At 49.5% G+C, this 22527-nt stretch overlaps 1 protein-coding gene across 2 annotated transcripts; it reads right to left on the bottom strand.

Moving 5' to 3' along the window:
• Nucleotides 1-964: 964 nt before the first annotated feature.
• Nucleotides 965-22501, bottom strand: USP31 (ubiquitin specific peptidase 31). Of its 2 annotated transcripts, XM_048961823.1 has the most exons (17): nucleotides 20562-21310; nucleotides 18118-19743; nucleotides 16564-16701; nucleotides 16038-16126; nucleotides 14859-14951; nucleotides 14074-14209; nucleotides 13433-13577; nucleotides 12471-12654; nucleotides 11871-11982; nucleotides 11202-11296; nucleotides 10635-10712; nucleotides 10009-10138; nucleotides 8642-8761; nucleotides 8252-8477; nucleotides 7326-7484; nucleotides 6473-6625; nucleotides 965-5976 (listed from the first exon to the last, which is right to left on the bottom strand). In XM_048961823.1, exons 3-17 carry the CDS (start codon nucleotides 16678-16680, stop codon nucleotides 4442-4444), a joined length of 3372 nt encoding a protein of 1123 aa, XP_048817780.1. In that variant the 5' UTR covers nucleotides 16681-16701; nucleotides 18118-19743; nucleotides 20562-21310; the 3' UTR covers nucleotides 965-4441. The 2 variants fall into 2 exon arrangements, with proteins under 2 accessions (XP_048817780.1, XP_048817779.1); XM_048961822.1 differs by lacking the exons at nucleotides 18118-19743; nucleotides 20562-21310 and adding an exon at nucleotides 21911-22501.
• Between the last annotated feature and the right edge of the window lie 26 nt (nucleotides 22502-22527).

Here is a 22527-nt window from a genome sequence, read left to right on the forward strand (position 1 = left end):
TTTTAATCTGTGTCTTTAAAATAAAAAACACTATCTGCAGATAAACTGAGTGCTATCGCCTTGAAATAAATAGAAGACTTCCTAAACCTTTAGGCCTAGGATAGATCTCGTGCAAGTCTTCACGTACCCTTATTTTACAAAGTAAAGCTCCTAATAGTAGATGCTTCATGGTGCTTTTGTTAAGAAAACCACGTAGTTGTACTTTCATCTCACCACAGATTAAAACCAAATTTCAGTTCCCTCCACAGGTAACGTTGGATGCCGCCAAATTGTTTCAGATTAGGAGGCAATGACAAAGATAGAAAAAAAAGATGACAGCAAAACCAATTGGAATGTCATTTCCCACCCCTCTCTACGATGGCTGAGCCCTGGGCACGGCCCATGGGGGCATGGCCCTGCCCCACAGCCCCTTCTCACCACCCAGAGTGTGTCAGCAAAGGTACACAAAGCAGCAGGCTACGCACAGAACGCTGACCAGGATTGCCTTGTTTTAAAACAAACAAACAAACAAACAGAAAATCAGAAAAAAAGGTGAAAAAAAGGAAAAAAAAAAACAATACAATACATAAAACCAGTTTGTTCTCATTTCAACGTTTCTAATTCCTTTGACATTACACTGCACTCCAGCCTTGTCAGTTATCGCGAATTCTGCAAAGGAAAGAATCAAAGATGTGCAAATAAAGCAGGAAACCAGGTACATGCTCCTATGTGCCAGCACGGCACTGCACCAAGGAACAGAAGCACAGAGTCAAAGCATGCTCTGGTGCCCACCGAGCAGCTCTGGGTACTGAAAGCACGGACTGTGGTTCATATTAGATGCTTGCATAGATAATAAGTGCATGCATTTGAGTACAGCGAGAGAACCGCCATGCAAAACTGCCTTTGTTACTGAGAAAAAATGGTTGACCATGCTCAAGTTTCAGCTTTGGGAAGCAAACAACTCTGCAGCTAGGAAGGATGAGGGCACTTGCAGTGGAGTAAGTGTATTGTCATTAAGCTGCTAGTTTTCTATCCTAAGCATTTTTGTTTTTTAACGTAGCCTTTTTTGATAAGTTCGAACGGGTTAACAATTTATACACCCAAAGTGAGACATTTACAATTTACCAAGAACTGCAGGCACCAAATTGTCTATCAAATGTGATTAATACAAATAAAAGGTGCCTCTTTAATACACATCATTGAAAATGTGCTTATAATTTTGTACACTACTAAACGCTATCCAAAAGACAAAGCCCAAAGAGGGTAAAAATAACTTCTGTAGGTGACTCCAGCAAAGCTCTGGCACTGGGCAGAGGTCTACCCTCCACCCCCCGTGCAACCAAGGTTTTAACAGCAATCAGGTGTGGCTTTAAACCATCAGGAACACTGCTGCTTCCTGGGCCCACATCCTTCAGCCCTCTCCTACCCGAGAAAGTTCCTACGCTGCTGGGGATCTGTGACACTGAGGAGCAGAGGATGCTGAGTGGCAGCAGGCAGCTACTTCCCAAACTGCTGTTTCACAGAATCAACACAGCCACAAGAACAGGGATTGCATCTTCCAGGTCCTGTACAGGCAAGCTTTGCACGCCTGATGTCTACCTTATATTCAACAAGAACTACAGTGCACCCTGCTAGATCAAAGCACTTTGCTCGAGGATGCTCAAAGTCCTGCCCTCCTGAGCCAGAAAATGTGCTCTAAGACAACAGATCAACAGGAAGAGGGCACTGTCACTATCAGCTACTCAGCCCACCCTATGCTTGTTCACAGCGCAATGACTCGGTGCACTACAGCTTCTGTTTCCAAAGGGACAGGCAGAGATCCAAACAGGCAGCATGCAGAGAGCAGCCAGTGCTGGAGCTGGCAGCGACTGCCATCAGGAACTACAGTAAGCAGAGAAAGAAGAGCTGGAGACTTCTCACAGCAATGCAGAGATTGGACTGTTTCTAACCTCAGCTACAGGAACGCTTGGCACCACAACCTCTCATCCCCTCTTTGTCCAACCAGCAGCTCTCGTGACCACTCTCGTGCCCCAAACACAGACATACTAACTGGCACTCAGCAGAATGCCAGCTTGGACATGGCTTCAAGTTTCCTTCAGCACAGGCATCAGCTGAAGACACCTCAAAAACCACACAATCAGCTTCCAGTTTCAACTTCTCCAGTGAAAGATGGATGACATGAAAAGAAAATGTCACTTGATAAAAATAACCTTTCACAAGTGATCCCATGGTGAAGTGCACAGAAAATGAGGTTCTGTCTTATTAAAAAGATATCAAACCAAGTTAGCAGTAGCTTCCAGAATTACATTCTTGCTAGAGGAGTTGTTACAAGAGAAGAGCCAACACGGTGCAAGATCTTAATACAGATAAAATCTTAAGTATTTCAATATCGACATTACGGGAGTAATTTAAGTACCACAACGTGAAGCAAGTCCTATCTGATCTGCTGAATACAACAAAAAGTAATCCAGGAATAATCTGAGTTATACATGGAAGAAGCAAGTAATGCAATCTTCGCTTCTTGTGCTGCACTAAATGAGAAGGAAACAATGCATGGGAGAAGAAATAGATCAAGATGGCTGTGTTTAGGCTTAAAAAATAGCCCAGGGCACAGAGTCCAACACATCGTAAAAACATGCAGGTCACTGGCACTGCTTCTGTGCTGCACAAAGGTAGGCCCTGCAGAGCACAGCTGGAATGGAGCAAGGGCTGTGCTGCAGGTGGGCTCACAGCCACACACCAGCAGAGCTCTGTGGCATCCCAGGCCAACTCCTCAGCTCCAAGGTAACAGCCACCTCAAACTGAGCACACTGAGCTCCAAAGCAGTGAGCTGGGTAAGAGGAGGGTCAGGGAGCAGCCGTGTGCCCAACTGCCCCAGGTGAGGCTCCTTGCAGGGACCCAACAGCAGCCAGGAGAGCAGGTGGAAGAGGCCAGCTGAAAGAAGTGCTGGTTTGAGGGCCACCTGCCACAGTGCCAACAGAGGAGTGCCAGCAGGGCTGCCCACAGCTCAGCCTGGAGAAGCTTCGCTCAACAAGGCAGGCAAGGACCCCACCGACAGACAAGCACACAACAGGCTGCTGCTGTACGTAAAGGATATGCAGAGCATTAATAAAAACTCACTGAATTACAAAAAAAAAAAATTATACCACGTGTATATAAAAGGACTAGAAGAATCCTCCTCCTAGGAGGAATCTTGAAGAGTGTGAGGACTCTCCCCTTTCAGAAGGGCATGTAAACAAAGACGTCACAAATGCAGTGCTTTACCCCTGACAGAGCCCACCATGACCACAAGGCCCAGCAATGCTTCACCCCAGCGCCAGGCAGGGAGGAGTACAGCAGTGCTCTGCAGCGTGGCTGCTCCTCAGCACCCAGGCACCTGCAGCCCACATGGGACAGCTTGCTAAGGGCACGCTCAGAGCAGGCAGAGAAGGTGAGACAACACTTTGCTTATCTAAATATTACCCCTATAAACAGCAGATGCCATATTACACCACTACAATTAAGCATCAAAGCACAGAAGCTTCTTCTCAGGAGGTACAGTGGTGCTCTGTACAGCACCACTGCCATCCAGACACTAAGACAGCTGTTTCTTGTGGCACTGTAACAATCTCCACCCTGTGCTCTCACAGGTACAAGCTGGTGACCAGCTGCTGCTCAGTGGCTTCCGTCACTTAGTATAGGATTTTGGAAGAGAGAAAGCAATTAAAGAGGACAGGCTAGAGGTTGTCTTAGGTATGGACAGAGTAAAACTCTCTGCAGACACAGCAACAACAAAAAAGCAGATTACACTTTATGAAAAAAAAAATATATCTTTCTGCTGTTGGAATGCAAGAATGGTATCTATTATAAAGACACACATACGCAGACACACAGGTACCTTTCTGTCCATCCACTAATGCTAGTCCCTCCTATACTGGCTGAGTATATACCTGAGAAACAACATTAGTGTTGAGATATTGCCCTTTAGAAAGCTTGAAAATGATAGGGAGTAGGGAGAAAGGGTTGAGAGAGAGCATAAGCAGCGGCAGTCTCTTCTGTCTGGTTTCCTTCGCATCCTCCCAGCTCAGAACAAGGCTGCAATCCGATGTGGAAACAGCCTGCTCAGAACAAGACTAAAGGAGTATCAGTTCACAGCTCTATAAAGCACACCAGTGTCAGTACAACTGGGTTTCAGACTTCGAGCCTGAAAGAAGTTGATGCATTTTCTATAGAGAGACTCCTGTACAAGTGCTACGGGACAGCTGCATTCACGTTCAATGACGACTCCAGCTAGCCTACTTGCATCAGTGCTGGCTGCCTGTGGCTATTTGGTTTGATGGCAGAATCAAAAGGCGCTTTAACAACTTGCAGTTAACTTCTCCTCAAAACATACATTAGGCACATGAACAAAAAACAAAAACAAAAAACAAGAGCTCAGAATAAATTAGCTTCTCAGCAGAAAAGACACCTGGATTGCAGCATTTCACTGAGGTTCCATAGAAGGCCGTACAGACACCTGCATGCTGGAAGGTAACCTTTTCAGTGGCTTGTCTGCAGCCTGCTTGCCACTGGAAGGAGGAGACCGGGCTCCAGGATCTAGCAGGGAAGACTTGGACTTGCGGCTGGACAGCAGAGAATGTTTGTTGGGTGCGGCATCTTTTGGGACATGTTTTTCTTTTGCAGTAACGTTGGCATTGGTTTGAGAGGCTGGTGGGACACCACCTTTCTCAGATTTGTCCTCCAGCGCGTTTTTGCTGGCTGATTTGGAGCTGCCACTCGCTGCCTTTTTTGAGAGCATCGTTGTCTTTCCCAGGTCAGCTGACCTACGGGTCTCTTTCTGCCTCAAGGCTGATTTAAAGAAAGACAATCCCTTCTCTTCCGATTTGCTGTCTCTCTTCAAACCAGAACGCATACCAACATTTGGAGACCGCAGGTTTGCCATAGAGGAGCTCCGCGTGTGCTTGCTGTCTACTGCCCTGCTGTCACTCCTGGAGTGGCTGATCCGCGGGGAGCTTGTTCTCGAACTGCTGGTAACACTTGTTTTATCTGACCCCAGGCTTATTTTAGAGCCCTCCCTGCTGAGGCTTCGTTCTGAAGTCCGGCTCTTCCCAGCAGAAGAGCCCTTAGTCAATGAGCCTGATGCAGCTTTCTTGGCAGCTGTGGAGGATGGAGAAGAACCTGACTTTTGTTTCTGTTGAGCCAATGGGACAGTCACCTCAGACTTGGTGCTATGGTCCTTCCTAGCCTGGGTGGGTGCAGGAGACCCGTGTCGCCCAGTGGCCCTAGAGGCATCGGTCTTACTCCTAGACCGGGAAACCTTCTGGGAACTCTTGAGGGGAGGAGAAGAGCGAGACACTTTAGTCTCTTGGGTAGATAAGACCGTCCTTCCTTTCCTCATTCTGTCTGACTCAGAAGCTCCCTTGGAGCTGTGAGCCTTCTTCGGGGTTCCCTCCACTTTCTCTGGAGCCAGTCCTGTCCCACTGGGGGCTTTCACCTCCTTGACTGGAGAGCTATCCACAGAATCACTCTGATCAACAAAGGCAATTTGATTGTTGTTATCAAAAGGGTCCAAAGCAGGGTGACTCCTGTCTGGCTGTTCAGAACTCTTGCCAAGCCCATCTGAAAGATCTGAGCTCGATGTCCTTACAACAGGCTCTTCCCTGAATGCCCCTTCCATGACAGCCAAGGGGGCCCTGCGAGCTGCTTTATGTTCTCGCCGGCCACCATCACAGGGCTCCAAGTAGCTGCTAGAGAGATTCCTCAAGCTGCCAAAGCAAGAGGTGGAGACTTTATCATCAGCAGCCTCTCCGATCTTCTCCAGGGTGGAAGCAGAGGTGTGTACAGGGGAGTCTCCAGAGAAGCGTGATGGAGAGTTGGAGCGCATCTGCAGTTTTGCAGAGAGTGACCACGAGGGCCTGACACCATTCTCACTCACGGCCAGTGGGCTGGTGACAGAAGATCTGGATGACAAGCTCTGACGTTGGACACTTCTTACAAAGGGCCGAGTTGAAAAACCTCCTGCAGAGCAAGAAAGCAATGCCATCAGTACTAAAGCCAAGCCCACAGTTTATGTCACCCCTCCATAGGTGCAACTTCAGAGTCACAGAACGGTTGAGATGGAATAAACTTTAAAGTCCCCTTCGCTTGCCTTTGGCTGGTTGCCCTCCACAAATTCAGACTGCTCGGGTCTCCATCCACAGCCTCGGGCAGCTCCTGGGATGGGGCACCAACAGCTCTGGGCTGCTACCTCTGAGTAAAGAATTTCCTCCCTTCCCTCTTTTAGTTCAAAACCTAAACCTAAAAGAGTCAGACAGACACAACCACACCACACTGTGCACTTGTCTCTTCATGCCTGCCTGAGGCACAACTGTCTTGCACAAAGAACAAGTGTCCACCTCCCCAGCTGCTAAAGGAACTGTCCCTCCTAGGCATCTTGGAATTGAAAGGCTGGCAGCCTGAGAATTTCTTTTTGGCCCAGCTCCTTCTCCCTGTGCACCTCAGTGTTAATACACACCATCATCCTCACTCCTTTCTCCAGTCAGCTCCACCGATTCCGAGAGCGAAGCCAGAGATGTACGCCGTGATGATGCTGCAGAAGCAATGCTGGGCTGCTTGCTGCCAGGAAGACGGCTGACCCAGTGCTCACAGAGTGAGGAGCTTGTGGAGCCTGCGAGGAATAGAACAGAGACATCAGGCCAGGAGCAAAGCTGCAAAACACATGAACTGCTGGGAAGATCAGTGTCAGGCATGTACTGCACCAGCTTCAATCTGGGACTGTCTCATGTAGCCACAGCATTCTGATACAGAAGCGTTAAGTCTCTATTCACACATAGTTATGGCCACAAACAAAAGAGACAATTACACTTGTCCCAGCATGCTGCGAATGAAAAGAATTAACACCACAGCACACAGATAGGACAGTCCTTGAGCTGCCACAAGAACACTGTGCAAATCTTCCCTTCCAAAGGCAAGTCACCAAAGCTCTACCTGACCCTGCTCACCCCAGATTCCAAATCAACACATTCAGCTGCCAGCTGCTTACCCAAGACCAGCTGCACTGCTAGTAGGAATGAACTAGGCCCGCTGCTATGGCATGGTGGTTTCCACACAGGCAGCTCTGAGCACATGGCAGCAGAAGGGGCTCCCCCATGTCCACAGCTCCCTTGTCATAATTAGCCAAGAGAGGTAGGGGGAGCAGAACACACGGGAAGCTTCCCATGTCTCCTGTGCACAGCAGAGGACTCATCCCAGCTCCCTGTGAACTCTGAGACAGAGAGCTGAACTATAAGCAGAGCCAGGCAGAGAAATTATTCAGTTCTATGCAGAACAAACAATAACCACTTCCTAACAAAGCCAACAGGGCTTACCTGCCACAGAGCTGTTAGCAGACCATGATGGGATTGCTGTGCGTCTCTGGTAGAAAAGAATATATGCTGTCTGCTTGCAGACTTCATTTTCAGAAAGCTGCTGAACATCACTGTCATCAAAGCAGTACCACTGGCCATCAACCGAGTTTTTGCAATATGCTGAGAGAAATATTACCATTACTTTCCTTACTCCTACAACTCTCAAGTTTGCTGTATGATAAGGTTGTGCTTTAATTATGCGCTCTGACGGACTCAGAGGAGAATGAAAGGAATGGATTTATTCATGTAACACATCCTCTTCCAGCCTGACTAGCAAGAAGGAAGCCTGAGATGCAACAAACAGCTCACATTTCAGGATGCCCTTTCTTCAGTATTGCTGCCCAGAACAGAGCACCAGTTGGGGTAGTTTCACTCATTTCATGTTCTGTTCTTTGTGGCAGACTGCTTTCATTAGTCAATCTCCTCCTGCCTGTGCCCACCCAGGACAAGGTGGCCCAGAGGCATTCATCTGAACTACAAACATGTACATTTTTTGTGCTGACTGAAGACATACAGATCCTATAACCACCACAGAGCTATTGAAAAATGCAGAGAGGGATTCAAAAATGGGCTGTGCACAGAGGCAATGTGCAAATGCTTATATATAATAGTCTCTTGCAACTACAGAAGTGGGAAAGAACATTTTTGAAACACGGTGATATTACTCCCAAGGGAAAATAGTGCAGAAATGAATGTACGGTAGGATCTACGGGGTCTAAAGGCATTGTTCCATTTCTCAGAGTCATAAAAGTTACCCCTCCAGTATTACATAGTGAGCCCTCCTGAGCTGACTTAAGTTATTTTGTTGAAGAAGAGGAAGAAGCCACAGACAATAGAAAATATAACTGTTTTCTTTCTGAGAGGACATAATACTGCAGGGAACTTGCCTGTATAGTGTCCCCCTTGCATGGTGCCATGATGATTGCAGACAGCATACAGGTCATAGATATAGTCCTCAGGATCCCTCCCAAGACCATAAGGTCGCCTCCAGGGTGACCAGTGGGATGGCAGACTCCAGCTACTCTGACTGCGCTTAACAACGTGAGGGGTCATGTCCAAACCACTTAGGGGAAATTTAACCATGTTCTGAAGTTTCATCCTTCGGTCTCCTTCCTGTGCAAAGAGAGGACAGCATGAACTGCAGTGACAGCAAGGCCACCGTCCGTGGGGAAAACAAAAACCAGGAGAGAAACGCACAGGAACAAGCAGTGCTGCTGAAGAGGTGCTCTTGCCAGGTCACTCTGTGGCTAAACAAGCAGCCCTCCAGGATCACTTACCTGTCTAAACCTTTTGAGGTGTATGATGAGAACATCAGGTAAGGTCCAGAGGCTCAGTGTGATGCTACCCTGCTGTAGCTGCTTGCAGTGTGGGCATCGCCATGCATCATCTGGGGCAAGCTACAAGGAAGAGGCATGGGCTGGTATTAGTTTCAAGTTCCAAGGCAGCAGCCACTGCTTCTTCACTGGCCAAGCTCAGCACAGGCACCGACCCACAAATCCCAACTACCTCCAGCATACATCAAGCTTCAGGGCTCCCAACAATACCTTTCAAAACAGCAAGGCAGAATTCACCTATAGCTGCTGAGCACATTACTCATTTCCACCTTTTAAAGCCCATAGTCCCTTAGAAATGAACAAAAAATAAAAGAGGCCTGAGTAGAGTTATCCTCACAAAAAAAAAAAAAAAAAAAAAACAGCAGCAGAAAAGACATCTGAACAAAAGGAATACTGGCATACTTCAAATTTCATCTCTGACACCATGCTGCCCTCTGAGAATCCTTTTACTCCTTATGTCCCAATGGCCCAGACTTACAAGCTGCAGAAATTTGCACAGTCCACCAAGGAGAATGTATCATTTCAAAGACACAGGCATGACAAGCACTTCCATCCAGAGCCCCACGGTCAGAAAATTCAGAAGGCAGAGAGCTATAAAGCTGTCAAACAATGTTTCTTTCACCTCTGAAAGAAGCGACCAGAGGGGATCCAAAATAATTAAAGCTCAATCAGGGGTCCACAATCCACCTCAGGGACCAATTCTTTTTACAGCAGGTTACAGACCTCTCTCAAAGGGACACAGATCACTTGCACGCTCCGGATCAGAACCATCTCAAGCCTGCCTCATGGCACACTACTGCTTCTGCCCATTTCACCTCCTCACATCAAGAGCTGAGCTGGAGGAGTAGAGCAGCCACACTCTTAGAGTCCGGGCCCTGGGTGACTGTGCTGCAGGACCCTGCTCAGCACAGGCTGCCTCGAGCCTGCTGCTGCTTCACTCAGGACTGGGAGAGCATAACTGCTCCAAGACAGAGCAGCACGTTCCCATGAAGATGCCACAGTGTTTTAATCCTTTCTCCATACATCAGAAAAAGACACTGCTATTTCACAGGAGGAAACAGGAACTTGCACTTCTGTTCTGCAGTGATAAACATCAGGGGTGGAGAAGGAACATTACTGCCTTCAGCTTTCTCCTCACTGCAGAAAAACTGCTAGCAGGACTGCTAACTAGTGCTGTGTTAACAAATTTATTCTCCTGCCTCAACAAATCAGTACTTGCAGAAAACAGCTACTCTGCTGAGTATGGCATTCAGGCAGCACACAGACCAATCAGACATTCAGAGACATGGTGCCATACAGTCAGGTCCTACCTGCTCCTCTTTGGTGTACAGTTGGAAACACTGAGATAAAGTGCAGGTCTGAGGTTGGTGATGAAGCTCTCTCTGCTGGCGGACACTTTCAGAGTCTGGAATATACTCGTCCTCTGTGTTCACAAACAAGCTGCAGAGATACAACGCATTTTTACCAGCACAGCCACCTGCTTCCCCTGCTGCTACTGAGCCATTGCGAAATACAAGTAGAATTAGCAGCTTCTTCCTGGATTTGTCTCATTACACGTGAGCAAGAACTGCCTGGCAAGAGATCCCACCAGAGGAACACAACTGAACACAGGAGCAAACTGCTTCAGCGGCATGCACTGCAGTTTATCTCAGATAGACAACGCTGCTCACAGCCCACAGAATATCTCAAGTGAACATAATTCCTGAGGGAAGGAGCCACAAGTGAGACACAAGCTCCGTAATTCAGAACCCCAGCTACAGAGCAAAAGGCTCTGAGGCCAGAGCAAACCCAGCATGTACAACCTCCGCCTGCCCCCACCAACAGCAGCCAGGGCATGGATGCTGGTTCTGAGGTCTGGTGTGTGCTGAGAGATTCAGTTCACAGTGTGATCTGGCCACAGGTCAAAACACTTCACAGCTTTCTATTTCATACTTACAAATCTTTAGTTTCTTTGTCCCATTCTACGACTAATTTCACATGAGCAGTGCCCCCCTGTCCACATGACTTCAATGCCCTGGAGAAGAACAGACAAGTTAGAGCACCTTGGAATCTAACACCTACATTATCTTCCATACATATATAACTTGTCTCCCTTTGCTCTTTGCCTTCCTCACTGCCACCCAGATCAAGTTTAAAAGGAGAAAAGGAATTCACACAGCAAAAAGCTTGGCAAAGAGAGAACTATATTTACTTAAATGCTTAGTTCTGGAAATGAATGCATGTTTATTTATGAAACAAGCATCCAGAAAAAAAAAATCTTCTGAAGAATAGTCAAGGAAAAAAAAACAAAATGTGGGGGATGCTTTCATTCTCTTCTCCAATTGTGAGGACAGATTCCAGATGGCAAGATGGCAATCCTGACAACTCCCTGAGGACACCCAGCTATTCCTCTGCTCCTGGTTCCCTGCACGCATCTGCACCAGGACTGCCCCTTTCCCTGTGCCTGCATTCCAGCTCCCAGCTGATAAACCTCTCCCCGCCCAGGAGGAGCAGCACCACCTACCTTTCCACTGTTGGATGGCAGAGGGGCCGCTCCTCCTGAGGTAGCAAATACGTTATGCCCACAACACTGACCACTCGCAAGCTGAATGGACAGACCTGCAGCAAGACAGCAGAAGCCACGTGAATGACTCCAGTACAAGTTAACTTGCTCCCAACATAAGCAGACAGTGAGTTTAACTCAGAACGCATTTTACATGAGTGCCCAAGATCCAGCTATGCCAGGCAGCTAGCAGAGGGGGTGCAGACAGCAGCTAATATTCCATGCCCTCAGACCTCCCCCCTGCAGTGACCAGACAAGCTGTCCCTTCTCATCACTGCACAGAGGGAGCTCTCAGCAGAAACACGCAACCACTAAGCAAACTCTGCAGCTTTCCTTAAGGCAAGCACCACCAGCCAGGGGATTTCCAGTGCAGATAGCAGCACTTATTTCTCAAGTGCCTCTTAGGGGTAAGGAAGGAAGTGAAGCATGTAATTTCTTCACCTGACCAGTTTACTCTTAGCTGGAACACTCAGCAAAGCAGACAAAAGTATAAGCGACTTGGACATTATTGCAAAAACAAACATGGGAAGGCATCAGCACAGCACGTGCATTGCTTCCAGCAACCAGGTTTCCTGATCAGGTCATCACACAGCACAGGACACGCCATAGAAACTGAGCCATATGCCTCACCTGCAAACAGGCTGCAGGCCGCAGGAAATACTGCATCTTCTCCAAGATTTCCTTCTGCAGAATATCCCAAGCAATTGTTTTTTCCAAATGCAACACAAAGGGCAAGCCAAACCTAGAGAACAGAGAAGCATTTGAGGAAGAAATTAAAAGATCATCCTTTTCAGCAACCCAGACCCCACACTAGGACAGAGCCACAATGCTCCCCACTCTGCTCCTACAGAAACTCCTCAGCAACAAGGCATTCTGTACAGCTTTGCCAAGATCACTTCTCACTCTCCCCCACCCGAATGCACTCAAAATCTCCAGCTGTTGTTGAACACAGACACGCCTGCTGTCTCCCAAAACATGTGGCTCCCCAGCAGGTCACACATCTTGATGGGCTCACCATCCTCTCAGTAACACTAGGCCATATTAAACTCAAAATCAGGAAGATTTGCTGCATTCATTAATGGGTTTTGATCAGTATATTTAACACTTCATGGAAGCTAGGAATGTGAACTGGCCCTGCTGCACCTTGTTTTCCTCACTGAATAGTGAAAACACACAGGTCATCCAGGCAACAGCCACAACAGTCAACCTGACAGGGAACGTGGCACTCACCTTTTGCTCTGCTGTCCAGTGCACGCTCTATTACACACCAGCAAGACAATCTTGTCATTTGCTCCTTGTCTAGTAGAGGACTGTTCCAGTTTTCCAGACACCACAGTTCCTTGAGAGTATGATACTGTTCGTGAGTGTTCAGTGCCATATTTTAAGTTATTCAGGTTATTGTTCACATGTATTCCTGAAGAAGTAGAAATGAATTACTTCATTATGTCATTTACAATGTGTGTCCCTCTGGGGAACCTTCTCTGGGCATCAGGGAGCAGGTCAGTATGGAATAGAGACTCACTATTTTTATTATACTAACACAAAGGCTTCAAAGAGCAGTTACTTTTCATGGTAACTACTTCTTTATAGAGATAAATTAGATGCAAGTGCTCACCTAACTGATTTTTCACAGTAATTTGTGCAAATACTCATAAGCTTGTCTGCCTGCATGAAAAGCTGAAGTGAGAGAAATTCTGCTTGTTACATTCAATAGGAAAATTTACCTTTGATTACCCTCTGTCCACCCAGGATGCAATTACTCCCTTTCTCTGAGAGGGAGATAGAAAAAACTGCATTTCTTGAGCTTTAATAGAGAAAAGTGCTTGCTCATTCCTGAGCCTGTTCATTCATCATTGACAATCTGATTTTAAATAACATGATTTTGGTGTCTTGATCTGGTCCTTAGAAGACCTTTAAACGAAAACTAAACAGATATTGAATTAAGCCAGCCAGGCCTGCAGAACAAGCCCAGGAAGAGGAAGACAGTCATGTACATCACTTCTTGATAACCTCCCAGCTGGCACCACCATTACACCTACTGGAATAAGACTGGACAAAGCCCGAGCTGAAATCAATACACCAGAGAATTGACTATTTGTAGGACATAAATTATTGAGCAAGCTCTCTTCCAAAAATCAAACCTCTCTCATCCAATCACCTGGGGTGGGCACAAACCAGCGTTCTCCACTTACCTCTCTGACTAAGGATACCCTCAGGCCTAAATATTTCCGGGGTCTCAAAGGCAAAAATGCAGTCACTTTCATGAATTGTGTCCAGGTCATCAGTGTCACAGAAGGAACGATGAAACCCATCATAGTACATCTCCGTCAGCACAATCTAGAGCCAGCAGAAGCAAAAAACCCATGAAGCCACCCTAGTCGAGTCCTGCTGAGCTGCCCCATCTCTCTCTCAGCATGGGCTGCCTGCTGCAGAGTGCATTCTTCAAAGCATCCATGTGCTGGCCCAGAGCAAGGCGCAGGGAAGAGGGCAGTCACAGAATAGAAGACAAGGCAACGGCAGCATGCAGGGGGTTTGGTGGGATCTGACAGCCTTCTTGGAACACTTCCTGTGCCCATAGGTGCCCAACAGTTCCCTGATACATAGGAACCACAGGGTTATCAGGCAAGATAGTGAAAAGTCTGCACAGGAGGTGATCCTAACATCACTAGATTTTGAGAAGTCAACCCACAGGAAAAAGCAGGATCCAGGATATCACCATACTGCTATGGGTTGCAAGCTGCAATTCTACACAACCAACACTGCTTGCACACAGGACGAATGCCACGGTATCGGCCTCCTTTAGCAGGAGAACTCAGGCAAGACCAGCCCTTACCTGCTCAGTGGGTATCTTGGTTTCTGAGGACACAGCCTCCCGCAGCCTGGCCACCGTCCCAGCGATGGGTACAGCCACCCCGATGCGCATGCAGTGGGAGCACTTCCCCTGGTACACCACAGTGACATAGAGTGGCCTGCAGAGAGCACAGACAGGTCACAGGACCTCAGGCACAGGCTTTACAGCACCCAGAGGGGGCCAGACTGACCAGAGGCACCCCGGCTGCAGCTGTGGGGCGACACAAACTTATTCGACTTCCAAAGACCTCTTTTACTATATATGCTGCTGTTACTTGTTCCTAAAAGCAGGAAGCTTTGAAAAAAAAGATGCACAAAGTTAAAAGTAAAACCCTCTTGTAAAACAATCTAATTTTCCAGCAAGGATCCTGTAACAGGTCAGTTCAGAGGAACAACTTTGTGCACTCAGAGAGCTGGTGCCACAACCACAAGGACAGCTCTTCCAAGTTGTTTCTTAAAACTAAGTCCTGCCTCCAACAATACCAAAAGTAATACCTCTAAAGTACACAATGGAGAATTGAGCCTACAAGGAAACTTCCCCTGGAAAGCCCACTCAGCCTCCACTTAGCAGTGGAACAGGGATTTTGAACCAAACAGGACATCTTCCTATTTAGTATCTTCTTTCAATTCTTTTGTTCCGTTGCTTCTTGAACTGCATCCATAGTGTCACATAAAGGAGCTGCAGAGCTCAAGTACCCATTGTATAAACAGGTGCCTCATTGCTACGGGGGAAACAGGCAACACATACTTCAAGACAATGCCACATACCGTGTGTGAGGCAAAGGAATCGGCAGAGAGATGCAAAGAAAAGGGTCAAAGGTGTTGCTCTGCTTCTGGCAATGAGGGCACGTCAGAGAGGACCTGGTACAAACACCAGTAACAGAACAGTTATACACCATTTCACCAGGAACAGACCAATGATCACATCATAAATAACCAACCCCACATGTCACACTTTTCTTCCTCCATACAAAGCAGCTTGGCACAGAGACAGAACAGACATAATTCCTGTAAGAGAAGGGTACTGAATTTCTAGATCATTTCAAAGTAATTAGCTTGAAAGTTCATTACAGGGCATGCAAGGAAAAGACTTCACTCAAGACACTGAATTGGGCTTTGAATAAGCATCACTCCAAGATTAATAATTCACCAACAGCAGCTCCAGTGTGAAAGACCTGAAAGGATTTTCTCTTTGAAGAGAGGTGAAGTGATGGGAAGGAGACTGTGACAGTCAGCACTGCAGGAGCAAAGATCTCTTACTCAGAAGAGGACAAATCCCAACAACACATCTCCTTCCAAATCAACCTGCACCTTGCACTGCCAGTGTTTTACACTACACAAAGTTTCTCCTTTGTAGAAGAAAACCTGGCAAGCACTGGGGAGAATGCCCAGCAATTCAAGTTCCTACAGCAGCACAGATACAAGACACTGAGGAACACTGGAATTAGTTCTGCAATTAGAAAGCTCACTTCCCAGAAGTACGAGAAACTCACAGGAAATAACCTGAAGGGACACTGAAAGATTCAACTCAGGATTCTCAAGCACCAGATAACAAGAACCCGGCAAGGTGCCTGGGATCCATCTGCAGCTCCCCAGCAGTCTCCAGGCATCTCTGCACTTTGCTGCAGCCTCTTGCCTCTGAGCAGGCAGGGTGAGCTTCACAGCAGTGAGCACCCCGGGCCTTTGCTCTGTTAAGCACTGCCTTGTTTTCAGGACACATCAGGGCAGGTGGCAAAGGGGTGCATACTGTAGAATATACCAAATTTGAAGTAATCAAACTCTTTCTCTCTTCCTTCTGGTGAAAGTTTCTAGTTCAACTTTTATTCAGCAAAAATTCAGAAACATCTGTTAGCAGTCCCAATTGTACCATGAGCTAGTGTCAGAGTAAAATTAAACTGGGGTCAGTACTGCGTGTAATAATGCCTCAGAATTTACAAAATGTCATACCTGTACTGGGCTTGAAAGAGTTCCTGCACGAAAGTACTACTGATGGGAAAGGCTGGTCCCTCAAGGAGCACATCATCCTCCAGTGGTGGCTAAAAGAAAAGAAGAAACCCCAGAAGCATAGCCAAGCGTGTAGGTGTGCTCCAGCTGACTCCAGTACTCCCAGCCAAATCTGTGCCCTCCCTGACCAGAAACATCAGGAAAGTGTCCAAGATTTTTAAGCAGTGCTCTCTGCCCACACAGGTTGTCAGAGCCCCGTGACTGCACGACAGGCAGGGGTCCTGCACCAGATGCAAGGCTGGCAGCGTTTCCTCTGCGTGTCAGCATTCTCTAAGGGTTGCGTCAGGGAGCCCGTGCCAGGGATTACTGAAACAGCTAGCCACATTCACAGGGCCAGAAACAAACAGTATTTGAACCCAAGCTTTTGTCTCATTTGAACCACAGGAGTTCAGGCACCAACAGGCAGATTTGATTTGAAGAGCAAAGCAGCAGCTGATCTCCCACGTAGGCTCGCAGCAGCGTTTCTTACCTTGAGTGGAGGCACGCCGCTGTAATTCACCACGTTGTTCAGATCCTCGTGGACTCTGTCCAGAAGCCAGAGCAGGAACTCCTGCGCATCGTGCTGGGCATTCCCACGGTACTGCATGGCATTCTTGGACACAATGTTCTGCAGAGGAACAGAGACTGCATGCAGTAAGACAACTGGCACTACTCCGGATAAGCTTTCAAGAGTCGGAGGATGTAATTTACACTTGAATTTCCAGAAAAGCCATCTCAGGAGTGCAGCAGCACGCCCAAGGGATTTGCTCAAATCTCTTTTTCTTCCGGACGCAAATGGGAACGGCTTGAAAATTCACCAGCAACAAAAGTCTGCACTTCCACAAGTCTGCCCCTGCCCTGCAGCTCCAGGACACCTTTCGCAATGCTGACATTTGTGCTGAGCCTCAGCCAAGCCACACGTGCCTCTTCCTCCCCATGCAGAAGTCAGAAGGCTCGGAATCATCTTTCACCATAAGCAATCAGCATCAGGAGGTGCTTCCTGTGCTGCAGCCCCTTGATCTCACTTTCATCTTCCCTACAGCACTGGGACAGACCCAGGGGACGGGAACCATGCACCACCACAAGGCACCCAGACTGAATGCTCTCCAAAATAACAGGACATGATGAGCTGACCCTGGAAAGTTACAAACTGAGGAGAAAGCAACCCCTGCTGCAGAGAAAAATAAAAAACAGCTTTTTCTGCTTATTCAGGGACACAGGGAGCATCAAAGTGACACAATGCTGGCACCAGCCATCTGCAGCACAAAGGCAGAGCAGCCCTGCACCCTGGCAGCACCAGACGCGCTGCATGCCCACCACAAACCTCCTTCATTTCTCTAATCAGACTTCATAACAGATTTGAGAAAGGGGGATGGGCTGCTTGCTTTATCCCTCTAAAAATGGGGTCATCGGAAGGGAGGGGTGATGAGAAAGACAGGGAAGGACTGACAGACATATATTCTCTATCCTCTATAATCCGTCCACCTGCCTCAAGGCAGCAAAATAAGGGAGAACAGAAATAATCTGCTCTCATTACACATGTGCATGCCCTTCTGACAGGGGATTTCCTGTCCCTGCAGGCACAAGGGCCAGCACCCTACCAGCTCAAACATACCAATGTGGTGCTAAAGCAGTGAGCAGTGTCCAGGGAACAGCCACTCCACACAGGGTTGGCCATTCCACTCCGGACAGGGCTGAAGGTAAGAGGCACCCTGAGTGCCAAGGAGCTCTGGACTTCAAGCAAGGACTGATTTCTCACTGCCCCTTCCCAGCACCACTGGCATGGCTCTGGGAAAGACCTGGCTGCTGGATCCGGTGTGCACCAAGGGCTGCCTGCAGGTTGCAGTCTGTGCTCCCAAACCAGCACCAGCAGCATGCTCCCAGTGCTCCTCCTGCTTCTTGCTGCCATTGGTACAAGCAGATTTGTTCTTGCTTGAACAGTGCAGTAAAGCAGCAGCAATTGTGACTGGCTGCAAATACAGAGTTAAGAAGCAAATGGTTTAAACATGCATAAAAACACATTAAGAACAGCACATCCACCAACCTCCTGGCCTTTAATCCCCTGCCCCTAATCTGGGCTGCAGGCAGAGGTGGCACATCCCACCAGGCTCCATCTCACAGGGCAGTGCAGCTGCTCCAGCTGTGAGCAGCAGTGTGGGAATGGGGTCTGGGGACCCACCACCCACAGCCAACAGGATGAGATCCTCCCAGAGCTCAGAAACCCTGAATGGAAGCAGAACTACTAGAAGAGAGAAAGGGGAAATCATAATTTGTGCTGACTGCAGATATCCAGCCCCCTAATACGAGCTCCCCACAATCAAACAAGTCCCTGTCTGTCCACAAAGCTGATTTACAGCAAAGATGCATTATCGTTTTTATCAGCCCAATGAAACTTTAATCATTTATTGCTCTAAATAGATGCCATAAATAAAGCCAAGCATAGCTGAACCACCGGACACTCCTTTGCTGCTGTTTTTCTTCCAGGTGGCAAAGATGACTGAAGGGAAAATGTCAGCCCGCTGTTTTCCAGTGTGCCTTTGATAGGAAGCAGCTGTTGAGAGGTTTGTGGACATGGACGGATGGAACTGGCTCATGACAGCCCTGAAACAATGACACACGTGAGCAGGAAAGAGCCTATTATTTGTCTGTCATTGAACATTGTGAAGTTGGGCTTGGGCAGAGATTGTGTTGTTTTTAAATCCCACAGACAGCTTTGTGTTTGGGTAGCTTCTAAACAGACACCTCACGAAGAGGTCACACACACAAACATGGCAACTTCCCCTCTCAAAGAAAGATTTCCCCTCCAGGGAAAGCAAAACCTGGGAAACAATGGCTGCAAACTGGCAGCCATCCACAGCCCTGGGGACAGAGCCAAAGCCACAGGCTACCCATGGTCAGTGGGGGTCCTGGACCCAATGCTGGCACAAACCTGCTGCAGAGGGCACAGCAGCCAGGAGAGCCACCCAGACACAGGGCAGTGGAACCACACAGCAGGAGCACAGGGACTGCAGCTCGAAGGAGGGATGGGCAATGCCAACAGCAGAACAGGGGCTGAACTGGGGCAAGCACCTCAAGGCCCCACAGCACCCAGCTCTGCCTGCTCCAGAAACATGGGAACCATGGGGCCAGGTCACAGCAGGGGGGGCCCAAGCACCAGTGCCCTCCTCTCTCAGAGCAGGGGGCCGAGGACTGGCTGTGTCCATAGGAGCTGCTCCACAGGTTGCAGACATTCAGAATCCCACAGAAATGAAACACAACCAATGGACCACTCATCCCAAGCACAATATTTACATCAAGAGCTTTCCTAAACACCAGCACTGTAAAACTAAGTTACACACTATTAATTGTTACTGAGGTTTAAAAAAAAAAAAAAAAAAAAAAAGGAAAAGGCAATATTTACTTGGCACAATAATCCCTGTTCCACTAACAGGGATTTGCTTTTGGTCCAGATCTAATTCTGATAATCCAACTCCATCCCATTCCTACAGCTCTGCTGTATTTGCTGTACGCACTACAGGCAGTTTCATCTTGTAGGGCAGGAAAAGAAACCGGGGCAGCACAAGTACAGCAGGGCCCTGGAGAACATCAGAGTGCTCTGGTGTGCAGCCAGCCTAGTGATGAGGAAAGCCTCAGAACAGCAAATAACTTCACCATCCACAGGAGACCACAACTGCAGGAAAGACAAAAGCAGAGGATCTGGGTACGGGTATACAATTTTCAAGCCCAGTAAGTTTCAATAGAAGTTCTCTCCCTGCAGCTCCCCTGTTCCTGGCACAAAGGGCACTCTGTCCCTGCAGCTGATGGACAGAGCTCTGGGGGAGAGCGGGACAGTGCCCTGCAAACAACGGGCCCCAAGCACAGCTATTGCTGACACAATGTGTGTTTGCTGCTATTGTCACACCATCACAAAGGGAAAAAGGAAGCGCGAGCTGCAATACTGGCCCCAGTTATGAAAGCAGCGGTTCTGTTTAGGCAGGAAAATAAAAACCACTGCACACCAGGAGAAAGTGGTTGCTCAAACAACTGTGAAAGAATACAAGGCCGGAGGGGAGGTCACCCAAAGCTGCACCTGCCTCCTCTACCGCAGTGTGGAACATCTCCCCCGGGATGATTCCTTCGTGAAGGAACAACAGCCCCTCACCCACAGCCCCTTCCACATCAGCCCCGAAGGTCTCCATCCTGAACGACCCAGAGAGGCTTTCCCTTGAAGCAGCATCTTCTCTGCCCTAAGAACAAAGCCTATGATGTCAGAACAAGCCAGCAGATAATACTTATCCTGTATCCTAAAAGGCGCTTAGCACCTGCAGATAAGCACTCAGAGATCACAAACTGTCTTTACCCCATTATACACAGCACTACCAAAAAAATCCCCCACACCTACTGCTAAGCGCTGCCTAAAGAGCTTTGCGAGCAGCAAATAAATGCGACTGTCAGTAAGTACTGCCAAAGGAGTGAAGGTGCAGAACAACTCCTGAAAACACTTCTCACCATTTCAAACAGAAAAGAAACAGGCTTTGAGGGATGTTCTCGTGGGGAAAACAGCGGTTCCCAGAGCGAAAGCACCAACCTTCACCTTCCTTACATGCAAGGTTCTTGTTTACACCTTTAAATAAACCATGCAAACCTGCTGAAGAAAGCTTTAATTAACAACAGTGAATTTAATAGCAGGTTCATGCTACTGAATTGCCTTTAGAAGCATTCATTTACTACTGAAAGTAACTGCCCCAGTGAGAAGCAGCTGCACGCTCACCTCAATGCCGAGGTCACTGTGAGCTAACTCTGGGCACAGCCATGGGGCCCACCTGCACCAGACCCCCAGCATGAGGCTTCGGGACCCAGCTGGGGGGCCTGATGGCTCCAGTTCTCCCAGCACGGACCAGGCAGGCACTCACTGTCAGTTATGGCAGCCACTGGGCAAAGAAAGCTCTGCGATTAGAAAAACTTGGAACATAGGTTGAGCTGAATACATGGCTCTGCTTCCCTTCTTGTTCTGCCGCCCCTATCCAGGCACCTCTGCTCCAAGTCTGTGCATAGCGCTTCTTGGCCTTGCTCTGCTCTCCCCTTTATATCTGTACTGGGGAAAGATAGCTTTGCCTCCTCAAGCTTCTAATCATTACCCATGAGAAATTCACACCTGCTGCTGCCAGGGAGCACTCACAAGTTGGGGGGTGGCTTCAGCAGAGCCATGGGGTGGGTGGTAGCACCTCATGCTCCTCACCAGATGCTGGGCCTCCTTTTTCCAACAGGGTGCCTGTGACCCAATTGCAGAGTGTACCTGCTGCAGGGCTCTGTGCTAGCCAGAGCCAGGAGCAGAGCCCGCAATGCCCCAGCAGCACGGCAGTGGGACAGAGGGCTCAGGGCCCCCTCCCATGCCAGCAGCAAGCCGCAGCCGGCCACCACGGCACGACAGGCATGAAACAGCAAAACGGGCACCTCCAGCATCAGGCACAGAGCCGCCGGTGGCTTCACCGTGTAGTGGAAATCAACAGGCTGGCTGCCCCACCGGGTCCGGGGCTTCCGCTCCTCCAGAGGGGCAGCCACGAGCATTCCAAACGCACCCAAAGCGGCAACAAACCTTCCACGTACAACGGTGGGAGCGCCCAGGTACGGGTGGGACGCGGAGCAGCGCGGGAGAGAACCCGTTCCTTCAGCGTCAGCCTAACCGCGGCCCGGCACGTGGGAAGCAGCGCGACGCCGCCGGGCCTCCGGCGCGGGCTCCTCGCACCGAGACGCGGACGCACGGCAGCGGCCCGGCCACCGAACCGCGCCCAGGCCCGAGGCCCGCTCCCGCCGAGCAGAAGCACAGGGCCGCGCCGCGGCGGCTCTGCCCGCCTCACCTTGAAGTCGCGGCTGTGCTGCGGGGTGTATTCCAGCGTCCAGAGCGCCCGCACCAGCTGCGCCAGCTGCTCCGTCACCTCGCCGGGTGCCGGGGGCGGCGGGCCGGGCTCCGCGGGGCCGCGGAACTGCTCCAACGCCAGGAACTCGGCGAACAGCTCGGTGTTGCTGAGGCACTGCAGGATGGCGTTCATGAAGCAGGTGTTGCCGTGGTTGCGCAGCCCCGCCACGCCGGGCACCGCCTCGGAGCCGCGCTCGGGCGGCGGGGGCTCGGGGCGGCGCGGCGGGCCCGGCGGGAGGCAGCTGCCCAGGCCGCCGGCGGCTCGCGGCGGAGGCAGGCGCGGGGCCTGCGGGCCGCGGGGCTCGGGCTCGCTGCTGTAGTGCGAGAGCGTGGAGAGGGTCTTCAGCACGCGGCTCATGAAGCCGCCGAGCGACCGCCCCGGCGCCGCGGACGGGGAGGAGGAGGCGGCGGCGGCGGCGGCCGGTGCGGGAGCCGCGCCGCCGCCCGCCGCCCTCCCGCGGAAGAGCCGCTTGCTGAAGGAGCGCTTCTCCTTGGCGCTGCCCGCCGGCCCGGGGCCGCTCACCCGCGACATGGCCGGGCGGCGCCGCGCGCATCCCC

The sequence above is a fragment of the Lagopus muta genome, chromosome 15, assembly GCF_023343835.1.
Source record: "Lagopus muta isolate bLagMut1 chromosome 15, bLagMut1 primary, whole genome shotgun sequence".
NCBI lineage: Eukaryota > Metazoa > Chordata > Aves > Galliformes > Phasianidae > Lagopus > Lagopus muta.